The 21,939-nt window shown below is 37.5% G+C and overlaps 1 protein-coding gene across 3 annotated transcripts in view; it reads right to left on the bottom strand.

The window, feature by feature from the left end:
- Positions 1 to 5,505: 5,505 nt before the first annotated feature.
- Positions 5,506 to 21,939, bottom strand: part of LOC122538402 (G1/S-specific cyclin-D2) — a 63,839-nt gene continuing 47,405 nt past the window's right edge. For 2 of the 3 annotated variants that reach the window (XM_043672437.1, XM_043672435.1), the window contains exons 3-4: positions 19,861 to 20,023; positions 5,506 to 10,009 (exon numbers count right to left, since the gene is read on the bottom strand). In XM_043672437.1, coding sequence (XP_043528372.1) covers positions 9,549 to 10,009; positions 19,861 to 20,023 — 624 coding nt within the window. In that variant the 3' untranslated portion in view covers positions 5,506 to 9,548. Of the gene's footprint in view, positions 10,010 to 11,575; positions 11,722 to 19,860; positions 20,024 to 21,939 lie in introns of all 3 variants that reach the window. The other variant, XM_043672436.1, reaches the window with a different exon arrangement.

The following is a 21,939-nucleotide window of genomic DNA, read 5'->3' as shown; positions in this document are numbered from 1 at the left end:
GTATCGCGGCTCCAGTGCTGTCTCTCTGTCGCTCGCCTTCTTGTTTCTCATTTCCCTTCCTTTCTACTTGTTACCTCTTCACGCAACGTGAGCATCCATTCTCGCGAGATTCACAAAATAGTTTGCACCGGTGTACAACGAACCGTAATCCGTAATAAAAACTTAACCGTCGCGGTTAAATAGTAATCAGAATAATGATAATAATAATAGTGTCACGTTCGCGGTCGATCGGTATACCCTTCTTCCACGCGGCTCTTTTCAAGCTTCTCCTCTGATTCTTCTTTCTTCCGTTTTTATTTTTTATTTTTTTTTTTTCTGTTCTTTCGTGTACTCCCTTTTCATGTGATGTCAGAATTCTTTCCCTTCCAAGTTACTTTCTCGTCGTTCTCGATCGACCCGCGATATCCTCCCTCGCGAGGTCACACTTATAACAGATACATATGTGCTCGCATGTTATCGCTTGTATTAACAGGATTTCTCTCACGGAAAATGGCAGTTGAGTGTGTTAGTTCGAGTTGCTGGTTGCACATGCACCCACCCCAGGACCATCGGATTCTACTATCGAATTTCGCGACCTGTTCTCGTCGCCTGGTAGCCGGTCGTACCGTGTTGTCCTTCTCTCCGTAGCTTCTCTTCTACACCTTCGACTCGCCTCGTCCCATTCGATTACAATACGTAATATATACAATGTACAAACACGACCGATACCACGAAGATACGGCAAACTACGCCGTAGAAGATCGTTCCGTCGTTCGTTCCGTCGAGCGCGAGAAACGAACGAGCGTGTGACCGAGAGATCTTCGTCGATCGGCCGTGACACGGCCCCATCTGTGACATCGGCCTCCGCCTCAGCTCCGTTCCCGCGAGAAAAGAACGCGTTCGGCTGGGGAAAATAAAAAGGACTCGACGCGTCCGCGGATACTCGAAAAATCACGCGTCTGGCAGTACGATGGATTCGAGGAACTTGGAAACACGGTCAACGAGCGAATCCTCGTCGAGCCTCGATACGCTCGAACGTTCGAATTCCCCATCGAGAGCGTCTCGCGAGCGCGGAGCTCGAGGACAACCGAGGGTGGCGCCGAGAAATCGAGCGTCGCGGAGATTCGACTAACGGCAAACGCGTTGCTCGGGATTCATTGGACTCATTGGTGGATCTTTGTTTTTTTGGATGTTTGTCAGACTTTGCCGGCCGATCGAACCGTATTCCGAAACGATCGACCAGCCGGTTCGGGACAGGAGCTTTCGTGCTTTGTTTGGTTTCTTGTTCTCGTTCGTTTTCTTTTCATTCTTTCCTTTTTTTTTTTCTCTCTCTTTTCTTTCCTTTACGTGATGTACTCGGGTTTGTAGTCGCCGGGACGACCGCTCCAGACGCGCGGCGAAGCTGGAGTCCACGGCACCGCGATGTCGAGCATCGTGATGCTCGGCCTGCGCACGAACGGCGAGAACCTCGATTTCTTCGGGCTCTTGGGCGGCGATTCCGCGAATGTGACGCTTCTTCGTGGCGGTCTTCTGGGCGGCGGCGGCGGCGGCGGAGGCAGGGCCGCCATCAGCGGCGGCGGTGGAGGCGTGGGCAGGGAGATGGCGGGCGACTCGCCTGGGCTCTCGTCCAGGTAGTTTACACCTGGGTATGCGTATTGCTGTGTACCTGGTCGCCCTCGGTATTGCCAATCGCGTTTGCCGGAGCGTAGTACTGGAAATCCAATGGTTCGCGCGTTAGATTCGACGCTGTTTTTCGACGCGTGAAAAATTGCAAAGGGGTGGCGTGGTGGTCTCGTGGTTTTCGTGTCGTGTGGACGGTGCTCTTCGTGATGAGAGTGAACTACATACCGACGTGTTGGCACGCTGCTTATGGGTTAGGTTTGTGAGTTGATTTGGATCGATTCAGGTCGAGAACTACGAAATGATTGATTTCGAAATGAGTGTTCCTACTTGCTGAAATTTGTCGAAGATGTGAATTATCTACTGGGATTAGGTTACGTATTTAAGAGGAGTTGTGTGACAATCTGTCTTAACTTTTTTTTGGGGGGGGGGGGGTTTGAATGGAGAGTGATAGATTTAAATAATTTTTTAAATTCGAAACATTTACTAAAATGGCAGTAAAGATTGTACTACGTGTCTAAAAAGGATCATTTGGTAACTTGACATTTTATCTGTTTTATGAACAGGATTTTTAATAATTTATATCTTTCATGTGCTGTGAATGTTCGATTATTGAAAATTGTAAACTAGGTTTAAATTCGAAAGTTTCGAGCTGCGGGAGATTCTGATCTTCCGTTCATTTCGTTTCAAAAATGAAATTTTATATAACGGATGGTGTACTCGAATGTTGGCATCTGAAATACTGTTTGTTAAAAGAACAATTACAACGCTCGTCATCTCAGATTTCATTCTACGTACCCTTCTTTAAAGCGATAATATCAAACTCACATTGGACCTCGTTTCTAAATCAAAACCATTGAATTTGCTTCGTTTCGATTATCTTTTCGCAAGCGTATTATTGAATATTTATTTCTTTACAGAAATAAAAAATAGGAAAATTGTTTACTGTTAACATTATACACGAATCGTTCTTTAAATTTTCAACACTCGAATGAATTGATGTTTGCAGTTCTTGTATTGCTGTATAGATAAAGAATACGATTAAATTATATAAATGTTTGATACTTAGGTACTAAAAAAAATTGTATCTCCTCTCTGAAACAAGTTAGCAAGATTTAGAAAGATATTTGATACACATCTTTCTCGAATTACTCCATTCCAACAATGGAATCATTTTACCTGTTGAAAACCTCTCAAAAATTTTCCACAATGATCACCTGTACACATTTGTCACGCACTTCGTTATTTTTTTTTCTCTGTGTTATAATTGAACGCGTCTCGCCTCCGTGTAAAACGTCTACAATGTGCAGATAATTACCATCCAGGCTTGCGTGTATTACTTATTAAAGGGTGGTGGAAAGTAATCGTGCCGTGAATCGTGATGTTACAAACGGCGTTCTGTTCGTAAAAAAAAGCAAAAAAAAGAGAGAGAAAGAGAGAGAGAGAGAGAGAGAGAAAGGAAAAAAATATGTTTCGCGAACGGTGCATAAAATTTTCCTCGGTCGTCGTTCTACCGTCCTGCCTTTTGTGAAACGCACTTGCTCCGGAAGAGTAGAGAAGCAAAGAAAGAGAAGGAATTCTATCGGCGGTCTGGCGCGAGAGAAACGACACGATGGAAGCGAGTCGTCGTTCGACGCATAGTTTCGTTCAAAGGTCTGTTTACACTGTTACTGAAAATCCCATTTGCCCGCGTTTAAAGCTCTTTGGAAACGAAAAAAAAAAGAGAAAAAAATGGAACCGCGCTTGACACATATCGTTTGGAAAAAAAAAAAAAAAAAGAAAAATCTCCCGAAAAGCCAAAAATTCTTCGGATGTAGGTTTGTGGAACGATATAACGTTCCTGGGCTTTGTTCAACGCAGTTAGTTGTCTCGAATTCGTGAAAATTCGACGCAACGCGCGTAGTGTGTCGATCGTTCGAAAGATCGTGTGATTTGATACTAATGATTTGATCGTGAACGACGATGTTGACAGTTTTAGAACATCTGTCATTAAACTGAACCCTTAAATGGTATCGTTGGGCATCGGGAGCCATGATAATTTAAATTTTACATCACTTAACCCTTTGCAACCAGAGTTTCGTTTACCTGTTGAAGAGAAAGGCGATCAATTAATTGTAGTTATTTGTTCCAATTTAACAAAATCTGTTACAAATGAATTATTATTATGGTATTTTTGCAACCGTATGTTGAAAATGTGCACGTGTAACTCACAACACGAGGTTACAGAGGGTCAGCTTTGGAATTTTATTCCTAATCTCTGCCGGAAAGACTGCAAAATGCAAAGTGAAATTAATTGTTCAAAATTTCATTAATAAATAAATTACTACAGGCGTGTAACGATCTATTATTCGGTAACCGCAAGTAAATCAATATTTCAATGTTATTATACTGTAGCGTAATATCATTATATCAATATATTCGATAAATCAATTTATTTCAATAAATTTTCACGGGCATACATAATACAACGATACCACGTGAAGGTTAATATACAGGTTAATATACTGTTCTACACGAGTAGCAGTGTAAACGCAGTCCAGTGTGCAAGCAAAGCCGCATGCGATTCGACAAAGGCACGATCTCATTCGCACGATTCTCTAAAAACAAAAAAAAAAAAAAAAACAAAAAAAAACAAAAAAAAAAAGAAATCAGAAAGCAATATATGCAATATCTTATACATATAATCAAATCTGCAATGTACTACTGATAAAATGAAGATTCTTAAAAGAGCATAAATCCTAAAATTAAACGCGACGCTGTGCATCACAAACAAATGCAAACAAAAAAAAAAAAAGTTCTTTACTCAGTTTTTAAGACTGACACTTACGCGTAAATCGAATACGAGCGATCTTCTCTTCACTCAACGCTTATTGTGATATTTCACACAATTTTTCTATTTCGAATTTTACTTTTCCTTCTTCAGAATAAAATGTATATCGTGCATATGTTATATACTGTGCAGGTGCACATTAAACACCGTAAATCGTGGTCAGTTAATCTGTTCCAAAAAAAAAAACTACTGTCTGTCTCTTGCGTCGACAATTTTAAAATGAAAATTCGCAATGAAACGACGCAAACTTTCAAGAAAAAATTTCGTCGATCGTCCAACTCGGATCGAACTTGCAAGAGAATCTGAGACCCTGCATCAAGGCACCGTCACTTCCGGTTACATTGCTCGACGTAGCTCCGATGCGTCCCTCCCCCGTCTCTCGACAATGTTCCCATTTTTCCAAGGTACACAATGATACGTGTTTAAAATATACAAATATTTATATATACATATACATATACACGTCTATTTGTATACATACTGTACATAGTATACGATGTGTATACAAATATATACGCATATACGTACATATAAGTGCGTGCAGAGAACGCATTACCGTACGCTAGTAGTACAAGTATGAAAAAGGTCAGCCATGCGTACATCAGCCTGTATATCATTCGTTTTTTCCTTCATTTTCTTCTTTTATATTATTCGATCTCTCTCTACGTTGTACTAAGATTTGGTTATTTGAAGAGTATATTACTAACTAAGTTTCGCTTTGTGGCACTGGGCTATTTTCCCAATTTTCTTATACCTTTCGTTTTTTTTTTTTTTTCTTTTCCTTTTATCTTTTTCTTACGTCTCTTAATCGGAATGCGCAGATTCATTCACTTTGAGCACGAACGAAACGCGTGTACCTCTTCCTATTCTCTTTTCAATTTAACTACGTTTCGTTTAGAAGACTTGATTGAAGAAGAAGAGGAATTCGCGTTCCCCAAACTTCGTCTCTCCCTGTTTCTCTCTCTCTCTCTCTCCTTCTCTCGTTTACTCTAGTTGACGCACTTTAAGTACTAACGGAGTGCATGGATTTTTTAATTCTTTTTTTTTTTTTTTTTAATTATTTTTTCTTTTTTCTTTCCTTTCGGATGAACGATGGACGCTAGTCCTCAACTACTGTCGTTTGAATTTCCGTTATTTATTTTTGGGATTCATATTATTTCATCTATTTTCATCGTTTTGGTCTCGCGTCGGGGATAATTCTACTTCGACTACTTAGCGATCTAATTACACTTACAATATAGCGTAGATTAATGGGGGGGGGGGGGGTAGCTTAAATGTTTATACCTCGTTTTGTAAATAGGCTTCGTGATATAATGACGATAAATATGCTTTGGACGAACGATAGTAGTTGAGGTTCGATTCTTCTGGTGCTGTGGATCTGTCTGTACGACCGGAATCTATCTCTGGTTTTGGCATTTGGTTCTCTCTCTCCTTTTCGTGGAGATGAAAAATTTGGAAGGGGTTGAGATTTATATATTTACAAAGACCTAAAATACGAAAATCTCTTTTTAATTGCTCTAATTTGAAAAATTCGACGCACTTCCGAGTGACAATCTGTGATTCGTATAAAATACATGCATATCAAATTTCATTGTTCCGGAGTATTCGAAACTTTCTTTTTTTTTTCTTTTTGTTTTATTGACGACTTTGTCTTAATTAGTAATTGAGACGAGTGTTGCATCATCTGATTTTGTACTTTGAATCTTTCTTTCAAATGCTTGCGCTTCATGAACAAACACGAGAAAGCGAAAACATTCTTACATTATGTATAAATGAAAATTCTATAAAATCTCACGTTCAGTGGTTTTTGCGTGTGCTTGACAAACCCACAGAGTAAAAATCACAGCACCAAAAAATGGTTCAATTATCAAACGACATATCTAAACGTCCAGTCCTACTGAACTTCCCGTTACGATTTCTCTTTCGCTTCTCGATTCTGTCGCTCTGCCACGTTAATTATCGCTCTATCTTACATGGATTACGTGTTAAACTCTTAATCGTACGCCTCGTATAGCTTACCTACATATATACAGTCGCGGTTTCGGAAGAAGAACAGTCAATTGTAAAGTTTCGATCACGCAATTCAATCACTAAGGTCATCCTTTTGCCAAGTTTTTCAGAAGAAACTTCAAGGATCAGCTCTATTCGTGAAATTATTTTTTAACCTGTCTGATGAACAGACAGTGGTAATTTCATAGTAATTCGCTAGCTTGTCACTTCTAATATATTTAATTTAACGAATCTAAGCGTTGAATCTGACAGTTATATGAAACATGCTTATTAAAATCAATATGTATATGTGTGTATATATATATATATATACACACACACCACAGAATTATAAATTGAAAAACCTCAACGATTGTATCTATTAACTCTTAAGCGGTCTACTTGATTAATTTTAATTTTAGACTAATAGTTATATCATATGTTATGATATAATTATATACGTTGTTTGCATTATATTATATGCTGATGCAATTGTTTAAAAATTTTTATAATGTCCCTCTTATCTTATTATGTTCTCAATGTTGCAATGTTTCCTGCATCGTACCAATTCAGTGTAAATTAAATATAATTAAAATTGATAGTTCGCTTAAGAGTTATAATAACTCTGAAATGCACATGACAATTCAAATTCAATGCTCAGAAGTTCCTTCGAATTTCAACATCCTCTCTCTACATTTTGTTCTACCTTTGTTTTTTTTTCCTTTTTTCTAGTTTTCTTCGCATACGAAAAAAATTCGACACACTCGCGCGGACACGCACGTACAATCCACACATTCACACATCCGCCAGGTGTCGAGCGTTCACAGATGCACTGCGGCACAACCGATCTTAGGAACCGACTGCAATAAGCGACGGGTCGCGCCACAGCCCTCCGAGAGGAAAACTCATTTGGATAAACGATTATCGTAAACGTAAATAGAAAAAAAAAAAAAAAAGGACGAAAGGAAAACAATCATTGCTTCTCTACTTTCTAAAAAAAACGTTTCCCTGTTCCATTTGAAATCTCGCTGCTAATAAACTTAATTAATTGCATGTGCAATCAGCGTATTTTTAATTTTCTTTCTTTCTCTTCATTTTGTGTCTCACCCATACACGCACGCACGCACACATCCCGTGTATATATAATGTGTACATATATATAATAACTTTCCTCGTATGTATATCTATGTACAAAACACTAAGTGACTCGACATGACTATATGTATTCTTTATTTCTCGTTTTCTGCTTTCTTCTCTTTCTCGCTTTCTCTCTTCCTGTTTCTATTTTCCTTCCTACCTTCTCTTTTCATTTCCATTCTCTTTAGCATCTCGATGGAAGAGAATTCGGATCCGCGTCCCTTATCCTTCCTCTATTTCTCTCTCGCTTTCTTCTCTTTTTAAACGACACGGTGAAACCGACGTTGGTAATTTGGTCGTTCGGCTACTAAAAATTAAGTGTACAGTTCTATTACGAAATAGAATGCGTGAAGCGTATTGCATTGCCTTCCCTCGAACGGCACGCCTTCCTTCCTGTCTCTTCTCTCCTCTAACTCTACTCCTCTCTCTGATCTCTGTTCACCAACAGCCCTCCTCGAAACTAGTTGAAACGTCTAATATCTTTCGCTACTTTTCAGCCTCTCTCATGAAAATGCTCGTAAAATCATGCGTATTTATTTATTTATTTATTTTTTTCTCGTTTCTTTCTATTCGTTTTTTATTTCTTACGTTCGAGTAACATCGATCTCAGTATCAATAACATTCGTTATTCCGTTTCTCTCTTTCATTTCAAGCTTGAAATTATAGACAATTTAGCTCTGTTCCTTTCTTTTTTCGGTGTATATCGATCAGCTATTAACCACATTGCAGATCAGTTTCTTTACTTCTTTTCCACATTAACGCGAATGATCCGATCAACAGCTGACATTATCGTGAAAGTTTCCAAACGTTGTATTATCGTACCCGCGGCAACAACATGTTGCATCATAATTGCGCGACTGTTACGAGGGGGTAGCGAAAATGGAGCACACGCTCGTGCTTCCATGTAACCTTATTTCATGCAACCTGAATAAACAGCAGTTCAAACAAGTCTACTTTTTCTTCCTTTGCCAAGTTCCTTTTTTTATAAAAAGGAGAATCTAATTTGCAACGAGTTGAATCAACGCTCGAACGAAGAAACAAAAGAAAAAAGAAAAAAAAAGAGAATCCAAACGTGTTTTCGAGTTGAGCATCTTCGATCGATAAACCAACCCCTTCTCGCTTCTCCTGCTGCAACGCCAATAGAGGGCGTTGTACTCCGCGAAAAAAAAAAATAAAATAAAAAAAGTATTATAATAATAAAGGAAGAAGAAGAAGAGAAGAAGTTTCAGGAAACTCTAGATCACGATTCGAGACGAACAACGCAGTCTCTCTGTCAAATGTGAACTGAGAACAAAACCGATCCCGACGTATGCCTCGAACGATCGGAGATGCGCACGAATTCTTGCAAATAAAAACGCGTACAACTAAATAACAAAGCGGGCCCGCCGGTTCAGGGAACCAATTCGGACCCTCGTGTGTTTCATCTGACCCTCCCACATATACATACACATACATATACGCATACATATACATAAAAAGATTCTGCACGCGGAATTACGATTCGCTTTTTAGGACGATTCTCCTCGGCGCTGGATCGTTGCTCGATCTCCGACTAAAAACTATAACACAGCTGTTGGATAGCTAGATAGCTAAGTAGATCGACTAAAACGTTTCGTGCTTCGTTTTCCATCGATCGCGAGACTCTCTCGTCGAGCACACGCTCGCGGGAAACAATCATCCTTCGCTCGGTAGCCGAGCATGCATTTAAGAGGGATTTGACGTAGTTCTTTGAAAAAGAAAATTGATAAAAAAAAGAAACTGTCCCTAATCCCTCGATGTTCCTTTTTTTTTTTTTTTTTCTTGGTTCTACGAATCTACAGAATCTTCAGAAATCCGCGCAAAACACTAAAATATCGAACACTTTTCATTTTTTTTTCATTTTTCATTTTCTCTCTCTCTCTCTCTTTCTCTCTGTTTCTTGAAGATGATTCTGTTCACAGTGGTGACGAAGGGAAAACCAAACGACGTTACGCTCGAGCAAGCACAACATATCTTATGCATTCTGTTTCATGTTTCTTGTTTCTTCTCTTTTTTCTTTTTTTTTTCTTTTTTCGTTCATTTCGGGAATTTTCTGGCGCATTTCACGGCTCGAAACTCCCTCGTCACTCTTCATTTTCTTCTTAGCCGTGGGTCCCTCAGTATCGTTGTCGTCGTCGTCGTTATCGCTGGGTATCGCTTGTTCCTCGGCCTTCAGGTTCAGCAGAGAGTCACCCTGGCCAGAGTTTCCCTCAGCGGCGTCTCTCAAAAATGAACGTCCCTCACGTCGGTCGGCGTGCCCGCCTTCTCGTGTTCCAGGATCTTCTCCTGGCTGGTGATCTCGTCCCCCAGAGGCCTCTGCGTGCCCGAAGACGGCGGTGGCCCGGTCACCTGGTGGCTGGTCCCGCCGATACGCTCGGCAGTCATTGCTTGAGACACCATCTCTTCGATCTGCTCTAGGCATCCTTGCAGGTAATCCTGCAATAAGAGGAAAAAATTAATTAGGTTAGAACTGAATTGACCTTTTTTTTTTTAAGATTAATGAATTTTGGAGAACATGATTTGGTCATTGTATATATCATTTATGGGTATTAAATTTAAAAAATTATAACTTCCTAATAAACAGTATTGTTGATGATTGTTGATGATCTAAAAAAAATTATCCGTTTTATTGATTCATATATGTGTTAATAATAATGTTTCACGTACGTTGAATATTTATCACATCTGCATGTTTAATGTACAATGATACGTCAAAACTGAATTACAAGAAATTATAGAAAATACTATGTACTAATATATTATTGTGTCATATATAATTATACATTATACGTTACACATATCAACATGAACGTATGTTAAAAACCAACGAAATGAAGAAAGAAAGAATTTAAGGATTATTGCGAAAGACTCGCGAAGATTTACTAGAAAATCTGTCCATATAATAATGTGTTATACACATATGTAACAAATGTCAAAACTAACAGAATGAAGAACGAAGCAATCGATTTAAAAATTATTGCATTACGAGCCTTTTCACACAACAAAAACTGGCAAGAATCAGCGCGAAACAGTTCAATTAATTAATCGGCCATGCGTGTAATTTTGATCGACAGAGAGAATGTTCGAGAATGGTTCGAGAGATCGTTGGCAAATCCAGCCAACGACGTCGCGCAAAAACGTGCTGATGAACGGAGTGTAGCAGGTGTCGGGCACATGTTTAAGCAGGCGAAAAAAAGCGAGACAGCGTGACGAGAAAGGGAAAAGACGATTTGAAACACGCGCAGACTATACATTCATAACGCGCCGAGTGCAAATAAATTGCACGCGTGAATGGCTCGGCATGGGGTCTACGCCCTGTAAGCGCAACATTTTCGACGATCACATGTGTTTAGAAGCAGGAAGAAACGTATACACGAATAACTATATTGGCCACCTGCCCCCTCTGGTTCATTCATAATCTCGAATCGTCGAGACTCGCGGCCAAAGTGAAAACGATTTCTCAACGATGCGTGATTGAATAATATCAGAGGGTAAAAGTAAAAGATAAAAAAAGAAAAGCGAAACTTCGTTTGAAAAAGAAATGAAGAGACATAACGTTCGTTACAAAGAATTCTAGAATTTCATCTATTTCTATTTCTACTACTTACTTAAATATTTTTTTAAAACAGAATATTTCAATTCTGTTTTAATTTTAAGTAAAATCTTCGCTCGTGGGGCTTAGATGCAATTTATTGAATTAATCGGCTGTTTTGCAGGTTTTTATAAAAAAAAAAAGAAAGTCCCAGATAAAAGAGAGCTCTCACAGTTATCTCATCAAATCTGTTTGCAATTAAACGAACGAAAATGCCTGATGAAACTCGTGTGTTTCACATCCATCTCTCGATGAAGATAGACAGGAGGGGCTGTTCGCGGGACGTTCATTTCCAACAAACACGGGGCAAACCGGGTGTAAACGAAGTTGCGATATTAAATCTGATAGCGGTGGCTATCCGAGGATTTTCTCGAGTGTCGCGAAATAATATCATACAAGAGGAGACAAACCTGTTCGATAGCCGTGATGCGAGTTAGCTCGTCGAGGAGACCGGCCAGCCCGTAACCGCTTTTCCCTGTCCAATCGAGACCGTGGAGGGCCGCCGCGACGCTCGCCGCCGCGATCATGCTCGGCGTGTACATCGAGAATTTGTACTCTGCGAAAATAAAAATTTTGTTGTTGTTGTTTTATTAAAACTATTACGTCAAACTTATATTATTCTAGATTATATGTTAACGCCGGAACTTGACCGATCAATGGTCAAAATGCGTGCAAAGTAGTTTCGCAGGTTATATATTTTTAAAGATTCGAATGATCTTTGTGAAATAGTAATGAAAATAAAAATGTTCGTTCTTTGCTGCGTTATAAACTCCTTTCTCTAGTACAATTTCTTTCGTCGTCGGTAGTTCCGGTATTAATCTTATATATTTATAATCTTAATATTTATACGTGGCTTATTATTGATAACTGATATTATATATATATAATATTTAATCTTATATATTTATACGTGACTTATTATTGATAACCGATATACAGTGTACAGTATTTTCTCATATTATAGTATTCCAGTGAAAGAATCAGAATGACAAATACAACCCCTAAGTATCAATTCACTCGCGTGCATTAACCATATTTCCATTGTATCCACACTCGCTTCTAATAACATGTGCACGTGAAATTCCCTCATATCGCTCTTCAAATTCCAAACACACGTCTTCTCAGCCATTTCAAGTAACACGAACGGCATACGAAGTACCCGATTCCCTACGAATCAGCGAGGAGCCTCCCTTTTCCTTCTCTCTCCTCCTCGAAGCCTCAAAAACCCAGCTAAACAGAATGGAAGCGCGTTACCATTATTTCAGAAAAAACAAGCTGCAAGATGTTCGAGAGGCTATCTCTCGTCGGATCGCCGTTTCGCACGTGGAAACGAATGCTAAAAATTCCGCGTAACATTTCCCTCGAGGCCAAGATTTGCTAATAGAAGTCGCAGGTAGACACGTCCCAGGAAAAGGGCATTCGAAACAAGATTTACGACGTTGAAAAATGCGGTGTTCGTGAGACCGAAGACCAAAAGGTTACCGACAGAACAAACAGCACGCAACCTAGAATTCTCTCTTTCGTTTTTTTTCTCTCTTTCTCTCTCTCTCTCTCTCTCTCTCTCTCTCTCTCTCTATTTCTCGCCTTTCCTCCGGCCCGTGTTCCACCGTGAAAGCTTTTGCCACCTTGGCAAGCCGTGCGAAACACAGCTAACACTATCGCAGAGCAACGTCGAAAACCGGACACAGGCACTGACAAACAATTACGAAGGAACTAGCTCTGTTGGAGGTTCTTGTGTCTTAGAGGTACGAATTCGTGGTAATCATAGGCACATCTTTTTAACGGTCCATCTGACCGAAAAAACATCTGTGTTCCCGGACTTTCTAATACCCTCGTTGGCGCAATAGGTTGTTGCTCTCGTTTCTCGAATAGTCGTCTGCACGTTTTCCCACAGCGAAATTGAGATGGGGGGATCTTTGGATAGAGATTTTCAATTCGATTGCGTTGTAATGGTCAGCCGACTGCGGATTTTAAAGCGCAAAATTGCACTAAGAAATATATATAAAATTTTTAATAAGTGGAATCATTATTTTCTATTCTGCTTCTATTTTTTTTTAATATATAAAATTTTTAATTGCACTAAGAAATATATAAAATTTTTAATAAGTAGAATCGTTATTTTCTATTCTGCTCCTATTTTTTTTTCTTCTTTTTTAATTTCATACATCGTCAAATATTTTAGCTTCAGCCGTAAGAAGATCAAATTCATGATATATCTAATAAATTTGATCTGCATCGAAATTTTCAAATTAAATTGGTTTTTTACTTTCAAATTAATATCAATCCTGTTTAACAGTGTCGATCGATATTATCCAATTTCACTTTCAAGTTAAATTGCTAACTTTAATCCTAAGTACAAATCCCACGTACTGTATTTACATTCCCTCAAAAAAAGAAATAAAAAAAAAAACAAAGAAATATACATTGTATCTAATAAATAAAAAACCTTCATTGTCTATATGAAATATCGAAAAAACGAGGAGAGATTGACGAATCGTGCTGTACTTTCGATATTTTAACTGCTGTCGCTATCTATCAATAAAATCTCCAGATATTGCACTTCAAATTGTTTCTCTATTTGTTGTTTTGTTATATTATATGGTATAATATTTAGAAGCTAAGCCTATCTGAATATCAATTTTCTAGATTTCTCAATTCTGAAGATCATCGAATCTTTGCGGATAAATAAGTATTGTACATTTATCTATTTTGTTAAAAATATCACTTCTCGGGAAAATATGAACCCATAACGTTCACATTCGACGTTACATAAATTATGCATCAATTATTTTTGTGATCCATTTGGTGATGGACCTACGACAAAATGAAATTTCTCTCCAAAGAGAAAGAAAACAGACTTCAAATGGAGCGTTAATCGATGAAACGCCGTTCAGAGGCAGCCGTGATCGAACGTGAATGGTCGACGAGCAAACCATCGCAAAGCGGTCCTTGAGATCGACAACAAACGTGACAGTCATTGACGCGTTCGTATATTCACGCTTTTATGCTGGCCAGTGTGTGTAATAATCCGGCGCGGGTTATGCGCGGATTTTTCTCAAACGCGGCCGCCTATTCATTCATGGGAAGATGGGAACAGGTTCCTGGACAACCGAATTGTCCAATGGACGAGCTGAAATCCAACGGAGAGTGTGCGCGAGCACACGACGTAATAAAGCCATTAAGAATGGAATTCCACGAAGCCGCTCTTAAATTTGCCGAGCCGAGAAAGAGAGGAAGAAGAGAGAGAGAGAGAGAGAGAGAGAAACAGCGTTATATACAGACTCGTGCAGGTGTGTTCTCATGGATGGTGGATTACCATTGGAGAACGACATTCCTCGATCAAGACCACCCCCGTTCGATTGATTTCCATTCTCCTCTTTTTCCTCTTCATTGCTCTTTGGTCATACATTCAGAATGGATTCGTAGTTCGTTTTGAAAATTTTCATCCCAAGTCTTTCTGTCCTATTTTACTTCACGATTATGAAACTTTGGAAGGGAAAATTTCTTTTTAATGGAATTAATGGGAATTCGTTCTATTTCTGTTTTAATTCTCCAGTGTTTTCCATTTTCTTTCAGAGTTTATCCTTTTTTTTTTTCATTTTAATTTTTTTCTTTCACCTTCTCTCCTTTATTTTTAGTTATATATTATATTTTAGAACAAAGTTTGATTTCTTCTCATCTCCTTCAGACTTTGTTTATTTCTCTCGGATCTTTGAAAAATTTCAATTTCTTTACTACTCAATTTCATCATAAATCTCCAATTTTCACTTTTTTTTTCCTATTCTAAAATTTTTTTTCACCTCTATGTACAATGTTTACAGAATCTTTTACAATCTATTCACACACACAGCTTCTTTTCCACATTTTTCTTTCTCCGTAATTTTTCTAAATTCCCCTTGCCACAAAAATCTCCTTCTTTCCTCCATATTCAATTCCTTTTTACTTTGGACCTTTCTTTTTTTCTCTTTTGATGACTGTTTTCACTGTTAGTTCCTTCGCGTAATTCAATATTCCTCGGGTCTTCTCTTCTGGTACCAAGGTTTTAGTACAATACTCATTCTTCTCTTGATAGACCTTTTCCTGAACTTCATCACGTACTTCATCTTTATTTCTTTCGTTCTCTTCTCGTACCGTTGTTCGCTTTTGGAGGTCTACTTCACTTTCTTCCTCCCTCAGACTCCTTTTCATTCTGCTGGCACTTCATTTTTAGTTGTGCTTTCTTGATGGCGCCCCTTTCTTGGCGTGCCTCTTCTCGTATTCTGCTTTTTCGGCCTCTTACACCCTTTTTTTTTCAAGATCCTTCCACACTTCTCTTCAGTCTACTTCTACATTCTACGTACATTCCTTTTTTCGTCCTCTTTGCATTCGAAATGACGACTAAATTGAAATCTCGTCCCTAGCTCTCTATCCGTCATCTTCATGTTCCCATGAAAATCTACAAAAGCAGAGTGTGAAACTTTACAAATTTAGTATATTTTATACGTCAAATTACGTTGTTTCGAAGTGCATAAAACATGAGTACGAAAAACCAATATACTAACTAATTTTATTACTTAACTGGCAAACTTTACTTTCTGACATTTTCCTTTTCACAGTGAATATAAAACTCGAAGAAAGAGATACTATCATATAGATTAAAATAAAAATTGAGATTCCATTTTATCCTCGGGACTTAAAAAAAAAAAAAAAAAAATAGTAAAAACGAAATATATTGTATTTACTCCATCAAGCAAGAGTCCATAAAAAATAAAATAAAACAAAACAACATAAACCAAACTAAACTGAACCAAGACAAGACTAAAATCGGACTAAAATGAGACGAGACCAAATCAAATAATATAGAATAAAATAAACTATGTCAAAAGTAAAACAAAGCAAAAGAAACTGAAGCGAAAAACAGAAAAAAAATTGCTGTTCACGTCGATTGCCATCGATCCACGTGATGGAGACAATCTCTGTTGAAAATTCGTGCTCCGCAGGACGCGAAGGGCGTGGAAGATGTGAAAAAGGTGACTCCCCGGTGAGCTCTTGGTTCACTGGACCTTCCGCGATTCAAGGAAGCGGCTGGAATTCGTGGCGCCGTTTGCTTCTCTTTTCGTTGGTGAAAAAGAGGGTCAACCGACTCGAATCGAGCTACCTAGTTTGGCGCGTGAGAAACAATCATCGTCTCCCCGGGCCGCTTCTAGCCTTTTCTCCTTCTTCTCCTGGGGACCACCGCCAGGAGGAGCCCGGCCAGACGACGAAGGACGATGGTCCTTGCTTTTTACCATCCTCGCTTGTAATAACAACCGACTGGCAGCAGCCAGAAAGGGATTTAAACGTGTCTCGCGATCTCCTCGTGTTCGACGCCCTCTTCTTCTTCTTCTTCTTCTTCTTCTTCTTCTTCTTCTTTTCGTGCTTATTGTTCTTATTCCTCTTGGTTCTCACCATCCTTTCTCTTTCTCTCTGTTCGTTTCTTTCGATTCTACGATTTTTGTGAAAATAATGAAATTATTATCGTTAACACAAGGCTCGTCTGTTTGATAAATAAATATTGATTGTTTGACAATTGTAGATTGCAGACGTGAGATATTGTACGAAGTGTCTAATGAATTGTTTAAATTACATTCACGAAATGAACATATGTACGATAATTCGTGTGAATTCACGCTGTATTCGGTGATAAATAGATTACTGTATCTTGTGGCATTTTCTTGTAAATAAAAGACTCGGTGAAGAATTGGGACAAGTAGAATATTCGTTACTTCCTTTAGATTTAATTGTTAATAAAGTTCTTATCTTAAAGAAATTTACTGTTTCGATGTCAACGTCGAATTCTCTGCTGCAATTCGATTTTAATCCAAGCTTCGTCAAAAAATAAAAATCACGCCCTTTTTATGTAGATTGGTAGACTATTTCGTTAGTTTTTAAAACAATCGTATTAAAAATGATCGTGATAAATATGTCAAGACTGTACAACACACGATTACCTATATTTACAAGGTTATGGCTCATGATTAATGATCGTAGGAAGACTATAGTCATGAAGAATCTGCTTCTACTTGAATGAGCATAAATGACCAAAAACACCTATTATATATTTCGTTAATCCATCCAAATGTCCTTTCTAACTAGACGCGAGATCTATTAAACATAAAAAATACCCACGTAAAACACTTTCTTTACTTCCCATCGTACCTTTTACAAAAATAATTACAGGAGTTACAAATCTGTACTTTCGTTATATCAACCCACGTGCATCATTTTACATTCTGTCTATAATTGCACGTCTACGACCCATTTAAACGAAGGAAGAGAGAAACTGAAGAAAGAGAACGAGAAAAGAGAAGAAAGGGGGAAAAAAAGACACGGGACGCATGGAATCGATTCGAAGTAGTTACGCGACGGTTTCCGTCGGGTGCATTATACTATGCACCCGGCATATTCATTAACGCGCGAGTTAACGATGCACGTTCCCGATTGTTTACGATGCCGTGGCACGATTCTAACGAGGCTAACAATGAAGGCCCGCGCGTAAAAATTGCATTTTAAAGCGCGTTGCGTTTACTACGCGTTTGCGCCACGCGATTATCATATCTAACAAGCGCCGCGTTTTAAAATTCGTCTGAAAATTCCTCGCCCGGCCAATTCTTAACCCTTTGAAAGAAACGCGCATCATGTTCACGCGAAGAAACATTCGCACTCTTTGCTCTTTGGAGATGTCAAACGTTTTAAAATTTACAAGAAGACTCTTTCACGATAATATTTTAATTCAACAGAGACAAAGTTTCCACTTTAGAACAAAGGCGAAACGTCGTTTGTTAATTAAGTATTTCTCAACTTTAACAGACTAGAACTACCGAAGATTAACGTACAAAAATAGAGTCAATGAAATTAGAATGCAAGGAATGGGAAAAGATTTATAACACGGCAGCTTTTATTCATATATTTTACAAAAACCACTCGAATTTCTAAAAAAAAAAAAACGTAACATAGTAAATCCGCAGAATTACTCGAAGAAAATTATAAATTTGTCATTTGGACCGTTTTGGTAATTCTAGTGTTAATAACTGATACAGTCTGAGCTTGATTCATTATCAAACGTTCCTCAACTTTATAATAACCATTGCAGTTTTGGATGTGTAGATTTTATTTATATTTCAAAGAATTGTTCCCCCGTTTCGCGTTGAATTTACAAATGTCACGTGATGCGATGATTTATTGCCCGATGAATCGAAACATTTGAAATCTCGCGAGAAATGATAACGGTCCATTTTAATGAACGAATGCTCGTTCCATGCACTTCCGGTCCACTGTCGCGTTTAAAATGCGCGAACGAGTCTCTCATTATAGATTTGAAATAGAAAAAAAAAAAAAAAAGGAAGAAAGATAAAATCGTGTTATCATTATTATCGAGCTTTTAAAATATTCGAATATTTAGCGAGCTGTCATGATAAAAAAAGAAATGAAATGAAATACAGATAATGCACGAGGGCGTAGAATATGCAAGAATTTATTAACCTTGTTGATTATCATTAACCAGTTTGCAATAATTAGAGCATTATGAAAAATAAGTATACATATGCGCAGTTTGAAGTGTCGTTCGTATCAATTTTACGAACGTAGAAATAAGTAGGACGAATTATAATTTTGTTTTTTTGGAACAACGTAACTGACTCATTGTCGACAACGTTTCAAGTGTCAGAATCTTTTCTAGAAATTTCTTCTTTTGTAATTGGCGACTAATTCTTTCGTAATTTTTTTCTTCCGAATTCTTATAATTTCAAAATTCCAAATTCAATTTATTAGTTCAGCGCTTTATTCGATACTTTTACGAAAATTGGTACGACATTGTAAATAAATCTGAGATCGTAAGGCAAAATGATTTCTACGTGTTGCTCTTTTAATTTCCAATGTTAATTTCACCAATTAGAATTCCGACTTCTGACGAATCACACGTTCTCGATCCATAAATAATCAATTCGACTTATTATTCTCCCTTGAAATTCTTAATGCGTTATCTATTGAAGCAGTCGATCCTGCTCTGTATTCAAAACAGTATCCGTTCACGCGATATCGTTCCACTCTGTTCGGGAAACATTGGATACACTTTGCACGCGCAGTTTAATTCAGCATCATTAAATAAAGAAAGGCCATAAAAAATTGACGACATTTCAAAGAGACGAACAAACAAGCAAATAAAATAGACGTTGACATCTTCGATGAAGCATGAGTAACATGTAACGAAAGTTTAAAACACTTGAAAATCCAAGAAGTGCTAACAAAAAAGAAAAATATCCCAAATTTTAATTAATTTCAATTATCCTTCCGAAAAATTCCTATAAATTGGTGACTGAACTTTCTGAACAAAAAGTTCCAGAGTCGAAAAACTTCTCTAGATATTCCTAAGTCCTGAATTTCCTAGATAAAAAAAAAAAAACTCCGACACGCATTCAAAATTCCTAAATATAAACTTTCTAAACCCAAAACTGTCGAATTCGAAATTCCCTAAAATCACTAAATACGTAGCTAAATTAAAAAAAAAAAAAAAAAACGACGCGTTCCTGTGGATTGGTTTCCGCTTCATTTAGCTTCGTTACCTCGAATTTTCCACGATGCGGCGGCCACGCATTCGCCAAGCACGCTAGTCCCACATACATAAATACATAAAAATATATATGTGCAGACAGCTCGGGTAATCCCGATCGTTTCTCACCTCTGGCGCTCAGGGCGATGAAGGTTTGCGCGTGCCTCCTGACCATCACCGGGTCCCAGGTACGCGGCACCGGCAATCTGTTGAGGATGTGCACCAGGAAGTCACCGGGCGTTACAGCCGACAATTCCCATTTTAGCTTCGAGACGACCAGCTGCTCCCAGCTCTGCAACAATCATTCAGACGAAAGGTTTAGACGATCGCATCATCCGATTGATCTATCTAGTTACGTTGGCGGGATTCTCTGACGTATAACGTCTCAAAGGGGTTCAACTGGTGGGAAATAAAGACAAATCTCGAAAGGCGGAAACCATTTACACGCGATTTTCAACTCAAGTGTCGCGTAAAGAAGACAATTTATTGAAAAATAAAGACGACGATGTTGTTGATTTGTTGACTAAGTTTGCTTTCCGAATTAAAAGCAAGCTGGATTCTGTTCAGAGTTTTTTGTGTTTCGTAAATAGATTAGGTTGAATGTGTTTAATATACCACGTGGAGGTGGGAAAATTATTCTAGACGATGTATTAGATGACGAGTTAATACATATAAGAGAGAGTTAGGGATTTATTTGGAATATCGTCCAGCATGCATTCTATCAAGTTGTAATTTAAATTGATCACGTGATTTATGTCGCAAGTATCTTACAAGTCAAAGACTTCGCATTTTGTATTCTGAATGTATTACGAATTCTAATAAATTTTGCTCCATTTGTTAAACATCTTACAAATTTAATGTTAATCATTAAATTTTATTCGTACATTTCATATTTTATAATCTCTTCGTGTGCAAACACTCGTTACACACATACTTTATAGTTTGAATACGTATTATATATACGTAGTGTATCCTTGAGGTAATTTCATAATAAGATGAAAACTTTCAACGAGAGTTTTCTCGTTGGAAGTTACTTACAAATACCTCGTCGTATCGTGCATTAAGATATTTCGCGCGAGACGTGATGAGAATACAAGGAATTCCACGTGTTAAGTGTTTAATGCAGTGGATATCCTCTTTATGCTACACGTTCAGTATACCGAGCATCACTGATACAGTCAACACTCTTCCCATCGCATGTTCGATACACTGAACATCCTTTATTTCCCCCGTTTAATATGCCTCATATTCTTACACTTGCCAATTTACATATTCGATATTTCTCATATCAGCAGCTCGTATCGTATCGAGGGCACTCGCAAGTATTATGCATGCTACCGTGAGATCCGTTACGTCGGAACGTAATCAAGATAAACATTAAAGTCGTTCGAACGTACCATTATGCGTGAACTTCTTTCTATCGAGTTCGCTGCATTATTCGCTTCTCTTTCTTTTTTGAAAATAATCACAGGTTTGTTAAAGATAAGCACTTGGATCGGGAGGAAATCGTGGACAATCAGCAGGCAGCATCGAGTACAGGGTAACTCATGCAACTGTGAGGAGTGAAATCTCTTTTTTTAATCGACTCTTTTGGATTACGTATTGACGATGTTACATTATATATATATATATATTATTATGTTATGTTATTATATATATAATTTTTTTTTTTCAGACATAAGTCTTTCCTTTCTTTAGCACACATCATTCTACAATGTACGTAGATGCAAAAAGATATAAATTAACATGGTCGAAAAATGACTAGTTCAAAAGATACTTTAAATAAGACAGATGGTAACTTTATTTTTGTGAAATCTATTTTGTGAAAGGCAACGACAGAGATATTGTTTCCCTCGTCCTAAATGTAGCAAGTTCCACAAATGTAAAATTAAATAATTAAATATCTTTTAATTCAACTAAATATAATTAAAATTAAATAATTAAATACTTTTCAATTCAATTAAGTGCAATTAAAATTAAATACTTAAATACTTTTCAATTCAATTAAATGTAATTAAAATTAAATAATTAAATATCCTTTAATTCAATTAAATATAATTAAAATTAAATAATTAAATATTTTTCAATTCAATTAAATGTAATTAAAATTAAATAATTAAATACTTTTCAATTCAATTAAATGTAATTAAAATTAAATAATTAAATATCCTTTAATTCAATTAAATATAATTAAAATTAAATAATTAA

The sequence above is a fragment of the Frieseomelitta varia genome, unplaced genomic scaffold (assembly GCF_011392965.1).
Source record: "Frieseomelitta varia isolate USP_RPSP 00005682 unplaced genomic scaffold, Fvar_1.2 scaffold_992, whole genome shotgun sequence".
Lineage (NCBI taxonomy): Eukaryota > Metazoa > Arthropoda > Insecta > Hymenoptera > Apidae > Frieseomelitta > Frieseomelitta varia.
Note: the sequence above shows the minus strand (reverse complement) of the source record. Positions and strands in the feature narration are given on the sequence as shown.